The 18,952-nt window shown below is 39.0% G+C and overlaps 1 protein-coding gene across 2 annotated transcripts; it reads right to left on the bottom strand.

Annotated features, from left to right (window-relative positions):
* Window positions 1-13,032: 13,032 nt before the first annotated feature.
* ORC5 (origin recognition complex protein 5) lies at window positions 13,033-17,288 on the bottom strand. Of its 2 annotated transcripts, none has more exons than XM_087676511.1 (5): window positions 16,683-17,288; window positions 15,307-15,659; window positions 14,120-14,518; window positions 13,686-14,004; window positions 13,033-13,526 (listed from the first exon to the last, which is right to left on the bottom strand). In XM_087676511.1, the coding sequence occupies exons 1-5, from the start codon at window positions 17,214-17,216 to the stop codon at window positions 13,488-13,490; spliced, it is 1,644 nt and encodes a 547-aa protein (XP_087532637.1). In that variant the 5' UTR covers window positions 17,217-17,288; the 3' UTR covers window positions 13,033-13,487. The 2 variants fall into 2 exon arrangements, with proteins under 2 accessions (XP_087532637.1, XP_087532636.1); XM_087676510.1 differs by having other exon boundaries at window positions 13,033-13,503; window positions 16,683-17,287.
* Between the last annotated feature and the right edge of the window lie 1,664 nt (window positions 17,289-18,952).

The raw sequence follows: 18,952 nt of genomic DNA, 5'->3' as shown, positions 1-18,952 counted from the left end.
GGGCCTAAATCATTAGATTCTACTACTAATATTCTATATGTTTGGCTTACATGTACTAGGCATCACTCTTCCTTTGTAAGCAATTCAACTTGTTCAATTATTTATGAATATTTATTAACTTGGCAACAACTTATACCAAATTTATTGGACAATTTGATTGAATAAAATTAGTGTTGGCTTTTAAAAATAGTCAATTTTATATTTTTTTTCCATATACTTTCTCAGTATTGATTAACACACACATCCATGCATATACTCACTCCAAATCAATATGGTAGACTTAATATTACAAGTAATTATGATAAAAAATGGTGAGGTCCCTCGTAGGGTTTTCAGACTAAGCATATGACTATTATTGACTATATGCATACATTCTAGCAATGTTAAAATACATTTTTAAATGGAATAAGCACTAACTACATTAAACATTAAAAATGATAAAGCATAGGTGAAGTCACATATTCATTAAGGTGGTGATTGGAGTTTTGTATACTAAGGTGTCTTTTTGCCTAGATATATTAGAATTACATACCAAAAGATGTACATACTTAATCTAAGAGCAGATCTATCCTATATGATAACCTACATCATCAACCTGCCCAACAAACATAAGGCTTTTAGTCAAGGTGGATACATGACATACATTATGTAGAACAAAAGAGGGAAACTATAGAGGACATCACCAATGCCAACAATAGCAAGAGATTGATCATCACCTAAGCGCACAATACCAGATACACTACGATAGGTATGAAAACCACTCATGGTAGGGGGTCACATGAAAAGATGCACCCAAATCCAAGAGCCAACACTCTGTATGCATAAACTGAGCCTTGATCAGCTGAGAGGCATCACATGAAGAGGCTACTAAGATGTAGTCACCATCGAACTCCTCACACTACATGACATTTATCTCCTCAATCTTTACGCTGGACTTTGCAGGTATAATGCTATGATCACTAGATTTCTCCTACACTTTTTCTTTTTCCTTTTCTTTGTGCTTGTCATCGCACATCTTATGGCACTATGGTCATATGTGTCTTGCTTTACCCCAATAATGGCATGTAAGGTCAGACTTATGTCCCCACAGGACTTTCTATGTCCACGTGACTTAGACCGGGACTTCTGAGAGTCCTTCCCATGACAATCATTTTTTTTCTTGCCACTTCTACCACCTCTAATGGATAAAGTATGTGAACTACGGGAAGCAGCATTGTTTTTCCTATTAATTCCTTCAGTCCAAAGAGCACTCTCTACATCTTTCAATTTCAGCCCATCAAGTTTTTTGGTATAGATTGCAGTGCGAAATACCTCCCAAGACTCAGGTAAAGTGCCAAGTAGAAACAAAGGATGCAGATTATCCTAAAACTCAATACCCTATTGAAGCAGATTCTTTAAGAGATAGAATGAAACTAGCTAAAGTGAGCAGACAATGTTGTTTAAGCCAATACATCTGCGAAGTAGGGCTCTGCTTTGCATAAAGTTCCTGAATCTTTTCCCATAAATTCCATGCACTTTGATCTCAATCTTCAACAACATTATTGTGGACCTCTTCAAAGAGTGATAAAATGATAATGGACTTGTATAGTGCATCTAAATCTGCCCAGTCATCATCATCCATGTTCCCGGGTTTAATACATTTGTTTCTTAGTGGCTTAATCTACAATTTTTGTACCAAAACCTGCCATATTTGAGACTTCTAGTAGCCATAGTTGGTGCCATCCAACTTAGCAATGTTAAAAAAAGTCATATATTTGAGATGACCAGCCATAATGAGTCAAATAGAGGCAAACTATGCAATAAAATATCTTGTTGTAATTAGCAGTAAATAAGCCAAAACCACTGTCAAAACAAGCTAAAAATAAGAGAAACTGCTAAAATGACCAATTTTCCACCAAATAGTACCAAAAGTACATCAAAATGGCATGATTAAGCTTAGTAAATACATCACAATCCGAATAAAACAGCTTGCTATAAAATAAATCATTTTAGTGAGGAAAAGAGAGCAAACAATGAGCAACAGTGATCCAAAGTCAAGTATGACTGCCAGGTCAGATCCTACATGAAACGGGCAAGCAACAAACATTGTAGCAACCAAGAACCATGAGCCAAACACCCAAATACATGACAAAGGTCGATGTATGCTCAAAGAGCAGATGGATCAAATCAGCCCAAAAGCATCCAATGTAGACAAGTATCTATGAAGAGCATAGACATGTAAGAGATCCCAATCTCATCTACTCAAGAAGCTCAACTGCATAAACCACAAGCTCTGCAATATCCAGAGATAGCATGAAGCTCCCACTAGCAGAAAGATCGATGTCAATCGAGCAACCAAACTCAAAGATAGCATGTGAATGCATGAGGCATCATGGAGCTAAGATTGTATATCAATGGAGCATCCAGAGCAAGGGATCAGTCAAGCATCACCTATAACATCCAATACGTCATGTAACAGTCAATGTCAAATCTCTGATAACCCAAATAAGCATCCAAGATCTCCAAAGTATGCAAGCCAACGCCCAGTTGAAGCTCCAAGTGGAAATCAAACATAGACAATGTAAGGAGCATACATTTCTGGCATATGCATCAAAGCATGTATCGAAGGGTCAAACATAGACTATAGGCATAACGACTGTCACAAAGCATGCCAGTATAGGCCAATTTTAATCAAATGCCAACCAAGATGGAGCTCGATTGAAGCTCAAAAGGCATTCCGGAGCAATACAAGACATGTGAGAACATTTGTATACATCCATGTAGTCATATGAGTCACCCTGGAAGCACCCCTATTGACCAATAGATAGAGCATACACTGACCAAATAGGCTTCAGCCCTAGTTATTACAGCAATGAATTACTAGTATCAATAGTACACATCAGGGTTGCATATAGAACACCTGAATCATAGCCAGAAGAAATAGGCACATAAAATCCCTGTTAAAAGAGGTTTAGCCCTCCTATATACATTGGTGAATACATTGTCAAACCAAGCTATTTCAATACCAAAATCGGCTCCAAAGCCAACCCATAACATGGGTATAGCATTCCCATACATGTAGACATCACTTCAGCATAATCAAGCACCATAAGACCAACAAAGTTGACCGCCTTAGAAGCATCAAATAGAGTGCTGCCTTGTATTTCCAGCTAGCAAACCTCAGCCAAAATGGAGTAAATGAAGTGGTTAAATTAGTCCAAAATCAACTCCAAGCAATGGCATAGCATCCCCGAATATATAAGCATCAACAACCATGCATAACCAAGCATCATCCAACCAATGGCAATGAGTGTAGATATCAAATATAAGTGTTGCCTTGTTTTATGACAATTTGTGGACTGTTATAATAGTCCAAAATTGAAGCTTAGCGCTCAAATGGAATGTCAAGAGTGGAAGGATCAATGCCAAGCATCAAAACCACAAGTGTATAAGTGCTTGTATAGCTGCCCAATCAAGAAGATATGCTGTAGGAGATGAAAAACGTAAGCTACTGCAAAAAAAGGGCCTATTCCACACAATCTGATGCTGCATCAGTAAGGTGAGGGCTATGGGGGCTGCTCCAACTTACTCGAGAAGGCTCAAAGAGTGCCCAAGAAGAATGCAACCAATAGGAAGCTCGAACAGAGTGGCTATGGCTACCAACAAAGAGATGACTGTTGTAGGTATTCGAATGGAAGTTGAGAGTGTGCCAGACCAAGCTCAAGCTCGTGAAGAAGAAGGCTCTGATACTAGTTGAAGGGAGGTGAGCCTTGAAGTGGAAGCACGAGGAAGAGTATGGTGGAAAAGGAGCAAGAGCAAGAGAGAGAGACACACACACAATGTGGGAACTCCAACAGTCACAATGTGTGATTTTCTTTATTCAAATATCACTTAAGAATAAAGAATGAAGTGACAACGATGGGTGCCCACTGCCTACAGTGTGCAGGCATGGGTACTATCAGTGCAGTAATACACAAAAGGCTAGGTAGAGGCACCTTTACCCCCAACAACCACTAGCTAGGTCTTGTTTTGGGAGTGGCTGAACTCCTTGATACAACAATGCAAATATCCACGTGCTAATTTTTTTGGATTCATGGCACAAATGAGTCAAGAGTTGTTGGTTGACAATCAAAATTGTCTTCAACTAAGATCATGCTTGTTTCATTGGAAGTAAAGCTTTTAGTAACATAGTGGAAAGTTTGTGAAGAAAGAAAATAACAAGAGCACCTCTCCATATGTGGGCAATGGAGGTTGCCACAAACAAAAGCCGATGCAATGACACAAGTAGCATCGGTAAGAAAGTGGTGGCAAAAAGGCCACGTGCAAGAGAGTGATATTCCATCAATGGATATTTGGCTTAGTTGGTGGGACAACCAAATCACAAATTGAGAAAATATCATGTCTATAATTAGATCCATAAATATTCATTTACTATAACCCTTGACAATTACAAGTTTTAAGGAGTGATGTGGAGGTTTCCCAAACACCAAGTACAAATCGCTTAGAGAGCATGCATGGTTCATGGCTTGCAGGGGAAGGATTCAACGAGACGAGCTTGTTGTACAATGCACATTTTTCAAACATGGCCAATACCATGCTTCAAAGTGCAAGACAACATGCATGTTTTTCATGGAGCCACAAATAGAGTTGGGGCTGCATGAAATCCATATAAAACTTGAACCTTCATGCACATGTTCGAATTTTCAACACAGAGAAACTAGTGCCAAGCCTTATCTAGCCTACAAACATCTATACTTTGTACTCATCACAGGAGATGAGCTTGTTGTACAATGCACATTTTTCAAACATGGCCAATATCATGCTTCAAAGTGCAAGACAACATGCATGTTTTTCATGGAGCCACAAATAGAGTTGGGGCTGCATGAAGTCCATATAAAACTTGAACCTTCATGCACATGTTCTAATTTTCAAAACAGAGAGACTAGTGCCAAGCCTTATCTAGCCTACAAACATCTATACTTTGTACTCATCACAGTTTTGGGCTTGCATGAAAAGGAAGACATGCTTATGCACCAAGCAAGGATTTCTAGAAAGTTCGTGTCAACCTAGACTGCACACACCCTAGGGTAATATTTCCAAATCCACCTTCTATCTTCTATGTATAGCTCATCACATAGTTGGGCTTTTGTGTTGATAATTTCATCAACCCCCACTCCCAATTTTTGTACCATGAAATTGCAACTTTATGAATCACTTTGTGTTGTAACTTCTTTTATGTGATTGCGAGCACATGCATCTGAACTATGCTACATGCCTCTCTCTCTCTCTCTCTCTCTCTCTCTCTCTCTCTCTCTCTCTCTCTCTCTCTCTCTCTCTCTCTCTCTCTCTCTCTCTCTCTCTCTCTCTCTCTCTCTCTCTCTCTCTCTCTCTCTCTCTCTCTCTCTCTCTCTCATGTTATGATTTTTGTATAGATATTAAAGTGATTAATTTTCTTGATTTTCCAAAAGATGAGCATGGCAATCGAGGTAATGATATCTAGATTTTCCTTGGGTCATTCTAAAATCGAGATGGAACATTTGCATTGCCATGGAAACAATATAGAACTATTCTTGTGTGTATCCCAAATATAAGATTATGAAACAATAATGCCTAATGTCTATTTTCAAGCAAAATAGTAAAAGTACATCCACCCCCCAAAAAAAGAGTGTTACATAGTCATGTTGTGTTGATTAACTAAGACCAAAATACTTTTTGCCTTTGCAAAAGCCAAGGATAACTTTGGGGTCGAGATGCATTCATCTTACTCACATAGACCAATATCTTCCAATTGTATTCTTGGTAGATATAGATCTCGATGCAAAAGCTTGCTAAATTTTTTATTTGTCCAAAAATCTCAGCCCAAGCAAGCTCGCTAAATTTTTTTGCCTTGGCTAAGGTACTTCAAGGAAGAAGCTCTAACAAAGAGCAAGCTAAGATAAAGGATTATCATCCTAGAAATGGTTTTCTATACTATCATGACCGCTTTTGTGTTCCTAAAGGATAGAAGTGAAGGCTAAAATATTATGTCAAAAGCATTGACAACCCCATTGCTACCAAAAAGGAATGTATTAAGGTATGTAACCTAATGCTTGACTTGTCAAGGAGTCAAAGTGAAAAGAATCAAGATGCTTGGAGAGTTATAACCCTTGGACATTCCACAAATGAAATGGGAATCAATAAGTGTGGACTTTGTCATTGGATTACCTACACTTGCTAGTGAATATAATTCCAGCATGGTAGTGGTTGAGAGATAAGTTACACACTTGATACTAGTCAAATTTGCCTATAAGCAATCTAACATTGTTTGAGTCTTTATCAAAGAAGTATTCAAGTTACACGAACTGCCAAAGAGCATAATCAGTGATGAATGAGACTCCAACTTCACCTCTTAGTTTTGGACTTGTCTATTCCAAGCCATTGAAACACAATACGCTTCAATACTACTTATCATCCACAAACGGATGGCCCAACTGAGAGGGTGAACAAGAATATCAAAGATTTTCTAAGGTCTTATTGTGAAAAAGAACTAAAACGATGGATTGAATATCTATATCTTATAGAGTTTGCATATAATGTTGCCTTTCAACAAATAATCAAGATGTTACCATTTCAAGCCTTGTGTGGGTAAGAATACCACATGCCTCTAAGCTTCTTACATCCCACTCTCAAGATAGAAACATTCAAGGCCATGCTTGAAGAAGTGGACAGACAAATTAGGTTGATCCAACATGACATCCAAGCCGCTCAAGATTAGCAAAAGTCATATGCAAATCTTGAAAGATCCATAAGAACATTCAAGGAAGGTAATAAGGAATTTCTAAGAGTGAGACCTAAAAAGACTTCACTATCCTTAGGAAAATACAAAAAGCTTAGTCCCAGGTATTGTGGACCATATAAAGTGATCCAAGTATTGGGAAGACAAGCCTACAAGCTTAAACTATTGTCCCATCTTAAGGTCCATAACGTATTTTATGTAACCCTTACATATGAAACCCTGAATATGTAGTTGATGATGAATAAACAATCATGCATGTCCAAGGAGTTTTGAAAGTGCAATCCGAGAATATCTTAGATACAACAGAAAAACCTCTAAGAAGTCAAATCTTAAGAGAACACCTTGTATAATGGAAGGATTATCTAGAAAAAGATGCCACTTGGGTTGATGAGGCAACTCTTATGAATGAACACCCCCTAGTTTCTTTTGAGATGAGGATATCTTAATTTCTCTAAGGAGGGGAGGTTGGAATATCCCCATTACTCATTTCACCTTAATAGGCAATGTGCATACACATTCTATTCAAATAAAGCAATGTGTAAAAATATTCGCTTTAAAAACAAGTTATTTTATGTTGAAAAAATATCACATTTGCGCACCTACACTTTATTAAACACATGTGCACTTAGAAAATGTAAATCATAATATTAAATGCAATAAATACCACACAATTTAAACTAGTGCTAACCATGTTTTAATAATAAGGATAATTATTATTATTTACAAGGTATTATATACCAATTCTGGATAGTCACTTGGCGATTAAGCACATTTGAGTGACAACATTGCTGAGATGGGTAATCTCCCACAAAGTTTTTTCTACAAGTGAGTGATTGCTTCTCACATGTAGCCAACAAAGTCTTCATAGCCTATTGCTAAGTATGCCAAGGCTAAGATGCCAAGGTCTATACCTTGGTCATCTCCTTAGTCATCATGAGCCTTGGAGGGATGTCGTGATAATGCAGTGTACAAGCGTCTCAAAAACGGACAACTCTTGTAAAGACTCCATCCTACTGAGTGTGACGAAGCTGGTCTCCCTCCCTCTCCCTTGTGCAATCATGTAGAAGCCCTACAAGAATCCTCCGAGCTCTTCCTTTCTTCTTTTCCACAATGCAAAAGCTATGTTGAAACCCACCAAGATTCTCTCTCGCTTCTCCATATAGTGTGGAAGCTCAAACAAATTTTGCCAAGTTTATTCCATGGCTTCCAAGAGACCTTGAGATATTGTGTAAGCTCCCATGGATGATAAAGGGAGAATGGTGCTAAAGTTCAACCTAAAGTTAAAGCACACCCTGAACTCATCCTCAAACTTGTCCAACCCATAGAACCGATTGTCACATGGCAATCCAAAGTTGCGATTATATCCCATAACAATTATGGTTAGCCCATGGAGGATAATTTGGCTTAGTGAAGGAAAACGGAGTTATTCTAAAATCTTTAAATTTTATCTCAAATAATTTCATAAATTCTTTAATATACTTTGTACCACGAAACACGGAAACATACTAGAATCATGGTTTGCTTTTAGGAAAGGATACACGAATTGATGAGGGGATAGGATTTATGCATCATATATATTAAGAAGTGTATTAAAAACAATGTTTCTATGGTTATATCTAATTTTGGATTTGAGAATGATGAGATATGTATCATGTGCGCCCATACTTGTGATAGCCTTACGTGTTATGGAATATGGTGATTCATGATGTTGGGATCCCTAGCCCAATGCTCCTTAGCACTCTACAAAGTGTGGAAAAACTCACCTACACTTCCAAGAGAGGTAGGTGTTTATTCTACTTTGATCACTCAAGCGTCTGAGAGGGAAAATGGCTAAGTGATAAATATCCTTATTATGTAGGACAACTCTTGAGGCTCGGGGAAGCTTAGTGGAGCCCTAAGTCAATAAATTCCATGTTAAATGCAAACAGAGTGCAATCACATATAACCCAATCCTGCAAGATTGGAAAGTCCTATACCTAGGTTGAATAGTATCTTTCTACAATATGATAGTTTTTACCACTTTGCAGAGTCAAGATTTAATTATTACCATGAAATAAAATATTTGATTTTCTAATTCTTTGTTATATGCTAAAGATTGAGTTTAACAAACACTATTTAATGGAATATTACAAGAAAGCTACTTTTATATATCCTAAATAGTGTGGTAGAATACTTTATTAATTAGAAAACTAAAACAAATCCAATCGAGGAAAGTAAGAGGCTTCAATCCCGATGATCAAACACCTATGGTTAGGTGGATCAGATAAGTCCGTAATGGGCAACTTTTCAACACTAGATAGAGGTGATTAGATTGTGAACCCCCCCTCTCCCCCCCAAAATCCCCCCTCCCCCCGAAATGTCAATAGGACTAGTTCTAGGCCTAACACCATTTTAAGGGACCGGATGTGAAATTTTCCCTTATGGATAAGGGAATCGAGTTACACTCTTCCTCACCTCTCAATCTTTTCAAACCAAGTGCAATGTTAACCTTGCTCTCACCTCAATTTGGTTACAAAATGATCTTTCTTAGATGGGTGATAGATAACCTATCCACGCTTTCCCTGTGTAGTAGAACCAAGATTTTCATGTTTAACTAAGCTCAACATTTCCTATGGGAAGATTAGGTAGTGTTATGCATGCGAAGTGGGAGAGCCCTTATACTAATCATCACTTGGTTGGTTTTACATGCATGATGGATGCAAGTACGGCTAAGGAGTTCACCTAAAACAACTACCACAAAGATAAATCATGGTGAGTTGTAAGGCTAGATTAGGTGCATACTAGCAATGAAGGATAATGGATACAACCAAACCCAAGGATCCAAGTGATAGCTGAGAATGTGAGGCTTGATCACTATCCTCTACAAATCACCCTAAGATTCACTATTATGTCAACAAACAACAGAGACCCTCCCCCCTTTATAATCAATACAACCTACCTTAAGGACTATGCGTTCATGCAAAAATTGAAGGAGGGATAGGTTGAGGCTCATAAAGACATAGGATCATTAAGACAAAAAGTAGTTGGGGTTACATTTGTAGAAATTGCATAGCACAGCTGACTAAATCTAAGCAAGAAGTAGAGAACACAAGAAAATATAAGGAAAAAAAAAAGTTTATTTAATTTCAAACAAACTAATACAAAGATGGCTCTATCCACCCATGCACTTCCACTGTGAAGCTTAGATGGTGATCCAAACAAATGATAGATGAAAAGCTTAAGGGTAGCTGGAAGAACTCTAATTGAGTGTGAAAAGCTTAAGGGTAGCTGGAAGAACTCTAATTGAGTGAAAGATAGATTGACTATGGCTTTAGAAAGTTCTTCCTTTTATAACCCGAGAAGGTAGTCTGATCGACATATCCAACCATATTATGAACCTTCCCTAGTCAGCCAGTGAATAGTCCCTTTCCCGTCATGCCGAGGGCACCATCCTCAAACCCCAAAATAGGGGTCCCTAATAACTCCCACATCCCACAACTCAATGCATTATGCCTCGAGTTGCTACCAACATAACTACCCTATCTAACCCAAAGGCTAGATCCACAAAGGGTCACGTTTTTGCCATGTGATCACATAAACCTCATCTAACATACAAGTCACGACCCAACCAATATCCCTGCTCACACATGGCTTCTCCTCATAATGGGAACCTTACAACTTAGATCACCATAGATCATTGGTGGCACCTTACAAGGATGGAGCATTGAGCATATCTAACAACATTAGGGCCATAACTAAATAGCTAAGAGCCATGGCCATGCTTAATCTCAATGCCAAAAATAGTTTAATAAACTCGAAAGTCAATGTAGAGTATACTTGCTAAGTGTTTCAAAAAGAAAAGGTATGAATTGGGTTTCAAAGGTTTCATATAAGCTTCCTAAAATGTAAGAAATGAGTTTCATTCGAGATTAAAAATATTGAAATTTAAATTGCATGTAAATATACTTCAAGTCTCATTGGCCACAACAAAACACATATTGAGCATAATTTAGAATTGTATAGAAAATCAAAGTGAATAAATAAACCAACAATTTGCATATACTATAAGGACTCCATAATTCATCATCTAGATTCATGAATCTAAATTTCAAATCCATGTCTCTAAAGGCCATCTTTATTAGGTGAAAAAGTATGCAAAACAAGACTAGTTGTAATTTGAAGGAAATTTTTTTAATTCAATCATTTCCTACATTTCAAAAATTTCTAAATGTCTCGTACTTATAGAAAATGCATTTCTAAGCAACTGTGGTGTAGAGGGAGTCTCATGTCTAACTAAACTTAACAATCCCATACTTATCTCTAGTCTTAAAAAGATGGAGGGTTATTTGGATTAGGGAGACATGAAAAAACCAACACACTAAAGGTACAAATGAAGGGTGGGTGGACGATAAATAGCAATGCATCATCTACCACCTTTTTTCGAACCCTAAAAGCCAAATAGAAGAGAGAGATGATATTGGACATTTACACAAAGATAATATGTGGATTGCGATAGTCTTTGTCAAGCACTTATCTACCATTGTTGGGAATTTCCCAAACCCCAATCTCGAGTACCATAATGATGTGCAAAAATGTCTTGAACCAATGAAAAAAACCATTATTAAAGAGGTTGCTCTCTTGCTAGCCAAACCAAGCTCCATCAATAAATAGTCTAGAGGTTGCTCTCTTGCTGGCTAAATGTTATCTATAAATTCATTGCAAAAGCTATTGCATTAAGGATCATCAAGCCCAATACAGGTTCATCCATGGCAAAAAGATACATGGTGCCATTCTTAATCTAATTGTCTCTAGACTATGCTATGCAAAGTGAAAGCTAGTTTGTATTACTAAACATGGATCTTGACAAAGCATATGATTACTTGAGATGGGCCTCTATGGAAGATCATATTAAAGTTGGGTTTTGGCAATCAATGTTATAAGATATTGACGAAGTTGTTCTCCCATGCAATAGTTAGGGTGGGCATGAATAGTTACTTGTCACACCCTTTTTGCCTTGGGCAATTCAATATCAAAAGGATGTCCCTTATCCACCTTACTATTTCGCATAGCCACAAAGCCACTTTTAAGGATAATTTAATGCAATATACAATGAAAAATCAAAGGTTTGAAACTCTCGAATGGGAGGCAAATTTGTGCTAAGCTCTTTGCTAACAACTCTTAACATCCTAATGATGACCAACATTAAAGATTACTACAATTATATGACTAGTTCTCCAAAGTCTCAAAATATTTAACAAGTGTTAATAGTTGAGAATTACAAGTGATGAGAAATGTCCAAGCTAAGGATCATCTAAATATACCTAAAACCTCTAATTACTCTATGTACTACATTGGCAAGGTGAGACTATCATGCATCTTTTCTCAAATTGCAATTAAGCCAAAAAGACTTGGGCTAAGGTGAAGAACTAGTTTAATCAAGCAAGTTTCATTATCAACTTGAAGATGAACACATCACTTCTTTGGTGACCAAATAAATTTAGATGACGAGACTCAAAAGTGTGGAACATCACTAGCGCCATATAATCTGCAAGGATATTTAGTGAAATAGAAATAGAGTTTCAAAAGCCAAAGATGAGAAATCACGTGCAAAGAAGTAGGTTATAGACTATGCTTGTTCAACAATGTTTGTGCAAATATTCTAATTGATATACTTTCTACATTTCACAACCAAAAAACAAACTAACCAACCAAAATTGGTTATGATGAAAGACCACCTCAATCAAGAAGCTTGCAAGCAAAAATGATATGATAAACATCTAGATATAGATAATAGTCCACAATCTTTGGATCTAGGTGATTTAGAGACGCAATAACAAACACAAAGAAACAAGGAGCACACCACAACATGGCAAACATGGCATGATGGCACCCAACAAAAACACTCACTAATCACACTAGTGTACAAAGATCTTATAAGAATCACTTTCTTTTTTAACATAATTGAGAAGCAACCTTTTCAATTGGTAAAGTGTTATCAAAAGCTACTCTTACCATTAGCATTAGCGACATTAACAAAGGAATTAACCCCAAAAAAAAATCAGCTACAACATGTTTTTTTATCAATATATTAAATTGCATTTAGTATTCTAAAAATTAAAAGACAAGAATTTTTTAAGATTAAAAAGTAATGATAAGTTACACATGTAGAATATGAGGCCGATTACACATTGACGTACACCCAACCCCTGTCCAAAATGCAAGCATGCACTTTTTGAATCTGGGCACAAACGTAAGCTCAATATCTTTACAAACCAAGTGGATACAATTTACAAAAGGTGAAAAATAATAAACTTACAAATCTTCCAATTGCTTGCAAATGCAAAAAGTGCACCTTTGTTTGTTACTTTACAGAGTACAAAGCGAGAGAAATACTCCCAATCCGAAAGTGAGTAAGAAGTTCACCTCTTTATAGCAAGTAAACAATAGGTCATACCCTCTCCAATATGTAAAGGACTACAAACACCCAACTCTTAAATAAATGTTATGATTGGTTAAAGCTTACAAAGTGGGCATCCGTCAATTGGTTTGTAACCAGCCTAAGAAACAGAGTTTAATATGTGGAGTTGTCTCAAAGAAGCTTTACTATCATGTGCCCTATCTCGATGAATATGCCTCATGAGAGAGAGAGAGAGAGAGAGAGAATCCTAAAATTGGCAAAGCAAGCAAATGCCTTATGGAAGTTTTTGAAGTTGGAAACACTATAAGCGATATAAGTATCTCGACAAGGGAAAATCTATGCTTCTAGCAACCTGTAAAACCAAAAGAAAACAAACTGACAAAATGACATAAAATAAGATACCCATTGCAGCATAAAACCTGTATCGTATTGCAGTTGCTCGAAAAGCATTAGGATTTCTCTCCTCTAGCGGAAATTTTCAATTTACTGCCTATCAAAAAAAAAAAAGTAATTAGGTTAGGATGAGTAGCATACTATTTGAACAAGCTCTTCATGGGCGTTGCACCGGTATCTCGGTGCACCTTCCAATGGATCACTAGACCCTTTGTACAGAAGATTTGCGTTCACAAGAGTAGACACTTGCATAAGCACATCGGATGACAACTCCATGCCATGACTTGCCTCAGATGATTCGATCAGCATATCGGTCTCTGTCACATCTGACAGCTCTGCTGCCTCTGCAGAAATGCAGCTAAAGATTGCAAGAAGCCTCTCGAGTGGAAAAGTCCCAGGACCCTTCAAGAGCTTCTCTTCTCTTTCAAGCTCTTTCTTTTCTAAATGAGTTTGGGAGCTCCTGAAAGAAGGGAGTTATGTCTGGTTAGGACAATCATAAACCAATCACAGTCATTAGCAAGCACATTGACTTACTGTAAAGGCTCCAACTGTATGAAAAAATCCTGATTGCTCACTTTCTACGGCGCTTTTTACTCCCCCCTCCACTGGAATCAAAGAAGGTAGCATCCAAGGTTGCAGGATTTCTCGAGCAAATGAAGGCCGAGACCAATAGATACTTGCTGCAAAGAGAGAGCTGAAACTCTAGCTCTCGCTTCTCCATTGAGCTCCGATTTCCACCAGACAGCATTGGTGCAGACCCTGATAAAGGTAAGGAGCGTCCAGATCCACAGGTTTGATAGAGAGCCATCGTGACATGGGGCTGGATCAGTGAAAACAATTTGCGCTTCCCATGCTCATCTGGCTTTACAATTCCTTTACAAATAGGCTCAAGATACTTCTGGAACAAGGGTTCAAGTGCCTCAGCCAGCTCAGTTACCCGTCTTGTTACTCGACTAAAGGTCTTCAAAACTGCACTGTTGACCATTTCAAAAAGCTCAGAACCACCCCCACAAACACTTAACTTGCAAATATCTTTAGCCCAGCATTGCTAGTTGATACCTGTCTGTTGATTAAACAAATTAATACTGTACAGTTGTTTAAACTAATTAATACTGTATAGTGACTAATTTTTGGACCCACCAGCATAGACTATCGACTATAGCATTGATACTTGTGTCAGTCAATTTCCTTTTCTAATGATGTGATAGGCAAAACAAACCCAGGGCAGGTAGTCAGTCAAATTTATCCAGAGAGAACTAACACGATTGGTATCAGAAGGCCCATAGCAATAGGCTCGACAGAACCTAAACAGACAGCAGAACGTCTGCAGCTTCACGGCCATCAGTGTCAAAGTCAGCTCTGCCCTCGAATATCTTGATTAAAGGAGCAAATACCAGGACATACAGATTTTTCCTTGAATGTTTTGACTAAGAGAACAAATTCCAGGACATATCTGCCCTTGCATAACTTGACTGAAAGAGCAAATTCCAAAACATACAGATTTGCCCTTGAATATCTCAACTAAAGAGGTAAATTCACAACAAAAAGATTTGCCCTCAAATATCTTGACTATAGTAAATTCGGCAACATATAGATCTGCTCTGAAATTCCTTAAGTGAAAGACTTCCTGAACAGTACATTATTGGGAGGTATGCAGCTTAACAGAATAGAAAATTTGCAACATCACCTTCTTGTGATTACTCAAAGAAACTACCTACATCCATTTTTCACCACTTTGAGCTTTAGGAAGAATTTACCTTACCTCAGGAAAGAGGAGTAAAGCTCTGCATGAGGTTTTCTTTTCAGAAGAATTTGATGCAGCTCGTCATCAGTGTACTCTCTGAAATAAACGGATATTGGCTCCAGCATGCCCGTACCTGAAAAGAATGTGTCCGGCCCCAGGCTACTGATAAATATCAATCCCAGATTTGGGAGAGAGGTGAACTCTGAGAGCCTCAGAAGTGCAGAGAAGAGCCTGAATCCACCCGTCCAATCTAGAAGAAATTCTGTGTTATCAAAGACCAGATATACGACAGGCCTGCAAGGCGTAGTACCATCCTGCTGCTTGGACATTGGACAAGGGCTAGGTATTCCTGTCAGTTCTCTGGCAGAGCTCTGTGCTGCAGAAAAAGAATTAGTGTCATTTTCCAAAATTCAAACAACGCAATAGAAAAACATGGGGGACAAGCATATATGCGCGTGTCAGAATGGGGTGTCCTCTATTCACAATCTATCACACATGCAATGCTACATATCAAATTTCTAGGATGACTATGGCAACTGATAATGTCAATATCAAGTAAGTTTTTCTCAGGTCAGATTCCCAGCTCCAACTGACATTTTGAACAACAAATGACTTGGCCAAACAATTAACAGAGACACACAGAAACTATGCACAAACATCCAATTAATAAAATTGAATTGTGAGTTTGTGTATGCTCTGTGCCAGTAATGCAGTCTCCTCTTTATGCACTGACCCTGGCAATATGTGTCAATGAAGCATTGGAAATGGCAGTTGCAGTTGGACACACAAGTTTCAATGGAAACATACTTTTGCAAAAGAAAACAAATTTGCAAATTAATAAGCTGTACAAGTGAACTAAAGCCTTCAAACAACCAGTGAGGCAACTAAATGCAGCAAATTCTAGTAAAAATGACTGCCTTCTCGGAATGAGCATGTCCATTCTTCTTAAAAACGGGCAACATCAAAGGCGTCAGGAAGGCAGACCACAACTAAATTCCTTGACAACTAGTGAGGCAATTAAATACACCAATTCTGATAAAAATTCCTACCTTCTTGTAATCGCAAGAAGTTTAAGACAAATACCCACTATACTTCCCACATTGGGATAAAGACAACATCATGGGCCTCTGCGAGTGAGGGCCCGCATACCTAGCTAGGTGCAGTTGGTGGGCAGGGGGCTGGCAGCCCAGGTTGCCTAAGCGGAAGCTCAGGATGTTGAACACTGTACGAAAAATAAGAGGAAGGAACCCCTTTTCCCCCATGGGAAAATGTTGAAAACTTCTCATGAATGAGTATGTCCATTCTTGCTAGAAATTGGCAGCGTCGCGTGCATAAGGAAGGCAGGCCACAACCAAGGCAACTAAATACAGCAAAATCCTGGTAAGGATGACTACCTTCTTGGAATGAGTATGTCCATTCTTGCTGGAAATGGCGACATCGCAAGCATCAGGAAGGGAGGCGACAAAATCAGACAGCTTGTCGCACTTCTTAGCACTGGCAAAGTTGTTGCCAGCGCACCGGGAGTGGCCGAGGAGCTGATTAAGCACGGACTCGAACAAGATGCGAGGGCTGTGCAGCGACCGACAGCTGGCATACGCGAAAGGCCGGCCGAGGCGGTTGAAAATCTCCAGCAGGATGCTGGTTTTCCCAGTGGAAGGCCCGCCATACACGAAGGTAGGCAGGAGAGGGTCGCAGGGCTGCCCGAGGAGGCCTAGAAGAAGCTTGATCTCGCTGCTGCGGGCCGGAAAGGCGTCGGCAAGGAGGAGAGCGATGGCGCCGCGGTCCTGCAGGGAGGGGGAGGGCGACTGAGTAGGCTTCACGGCGGCGGCGGCGGCGGCGACGGCAGAAGATGAGGAAGCACGACCACGAGTCTTAGGGCCGCCATCACCAGAATCAGCAGCAGCTGCCTGCTTTCTCTCTTCTTCCATCGCGAGTCGAGCTTCAGGAATCAAAAACTCGTTTCCCCGCCCCGCCCCGCCCCTCTCTCTCTGTCTCTCTCTCGGTGTCTCCTGCCTGCCTACGAGTTTAGAATCGGTTCATACGAAGAAGCTTCAGACACCCCGGGCACACCCGGCTCTCCACGCAACAACCGAGAGGCAGCCTACCTATCGGTCCTTATTGGATTTACTAGGCGCTCCGCGCCTAGACTCGCCCCGGCGGGGCGGGTGCGATTTTCGTGGCGAGGGTGGGTGCTGGACGCGTGGCACCGGCCCCCGCATTTCTTTGTGGGGAGGTTGGGGGCTGCCACGTGGCACCCGCCCCCACCTCCCCTTAACTAATAGTAAAGATAGGTACATGTTTGCCGGGAAATTATTGAATGTTATCCATTAGGCAAACCAAAATACACATATTATGACCTTTGGGGATTCGAACCCCAACCTTCACACAAGGTCTACTAATAAGGCCTTACCTACTTGACTGCACATGTGCTAACTCACACACACAAGCAGACATGCAAGCACAAATCCTAGACAGACCACACACACACACAGACATCACATACTATGAAAAATGCATGCAAAACACACAAGCAATTGACTCTCTCTTTTTTATACGTACCTCAAAGAAAGTTGTACATGCTAAGTTGCCGTGCATCTGCATTACAAAAAAAACAAGTCTCAAATAACATAGCATATTTTACTCCTCGTCCACTCCATCTTCCTTGCTATCACCATTGATCTCCTCTTTGTCTTCCTCTGCACTTTTCTCCACAACCTCATTATTCACTACCACTCTAAAGGATATTATACAAAAGTCCCTAAATAGTGCTCCTCGCAATCAAGTTCTAGAATCCCTCAATCTCTATGTCCATGCACCAACTCCCCATCATTTGAATGTGGGTTTATACAATCAACTAGTTCTAGCTCTCCACGCTTCATTACAAAATTATGTAACATGCCCTAAGAATATGCCACGTCATTTTTAACATACCAGATACATTTTCTACGATAACCCTTCCTTGCTCACATGTCAATCAAAAACTATTTTCTCACTTGCATACAACCTTCCTTTTGCTTTGAATGCATTCGATACAAATGATTCAACATTATAGGCTAAGTCTACAACTATGTAAGGTCAAATATTCTCGCCTTGAACTTGGATCATTGGGTCTTGCAATACCTCCTTCCTAATTAGCTTATCCTTGAAATGTGTTGAGTCATGCATGCCTCCAAGCGCATTGCATATGGCACTCCAAAATGTCTTTTTGGCATCAACTATGCCTTGCAGTAAGAAACTTGGAAAACCATGTCTACAAACATAATGCAAAGGGGTTTCATGTTCATAGGAAGTCAATGAAGTTGAATGTGGGGCCCATCTATCACACTACACATATTCAACAAATGATATTAGCAATCCAAATTGTATGATGATTCTACATATAAAACGATCTCTTGATGGAGTGGTAATGCCATGTTTCACTAACATTCTTTTGGAACAAATTATAACGACAATAACCTCTGTGTATTTCCTAATAGTACTACATTCCAAAACAAATATTTCCACAATTACTCTTGCTAAGTATCCATGAGCTAAGAGCCACAAGAAATGGGAGTTTGTATAAAATTGATAGTCTCTTCAAATGGTAAAAAATGCTTTAATTGGGATTTTAGTTTATGAAAATTTTTGTAGGACATGCAATAAAATGTTTGGTACATATGTTGGT

The sequence above is a fragment of the Lygodium microphyllum genome, chromosome 4 (assembly GCF_053477565.2).
Source record: "Lygodium microphyllum isolate KBCC chromosome 4, Lygodium_microphyllum_v1.1.10, whole genome shotgun sequence".
Classification (NCBI taxonomy): domain Eukaryota; kingdom Viridiplantae; phylum Streptophyta; class Polypodiopsida; order Schizaeales; family Lygodiaceae; genus Lygodium; species Lygodium microphyllum.
Note: the sequence above shows the minus strand (reverse complement) of the source record. Positions and strands in the feature narration are given on the sequence as shown.

What these genes read in the sequence shown, in the direction of transcription:
- ORC5 (XM_087676510.1), bottom strand. Translation starts at nt 17,216, where the DNA reads ATGGAAGAAGAGAGAAAGCAGGCAGCTGCTGCTGATTCTGGTGATGGC. An exon ending in AGTAAAAAGCGCCGTAGAAA is followed by an intron (nt 14,005 to 14,119) that starts GTGAGCAATCAG and finishes CCCTTCTTTCAG; the next exon opens with GAGCTCCCAAACTCATTTAG. An exon ending in ATGAAGAGCTTGTTCAAATA is followed by an intron (nt 13,504 to 13,685) that starts GTATGCTACTCA and finishes TTGGTTTTACAG; the next exon opens with GTTGCTAGAAGCATAGATTT.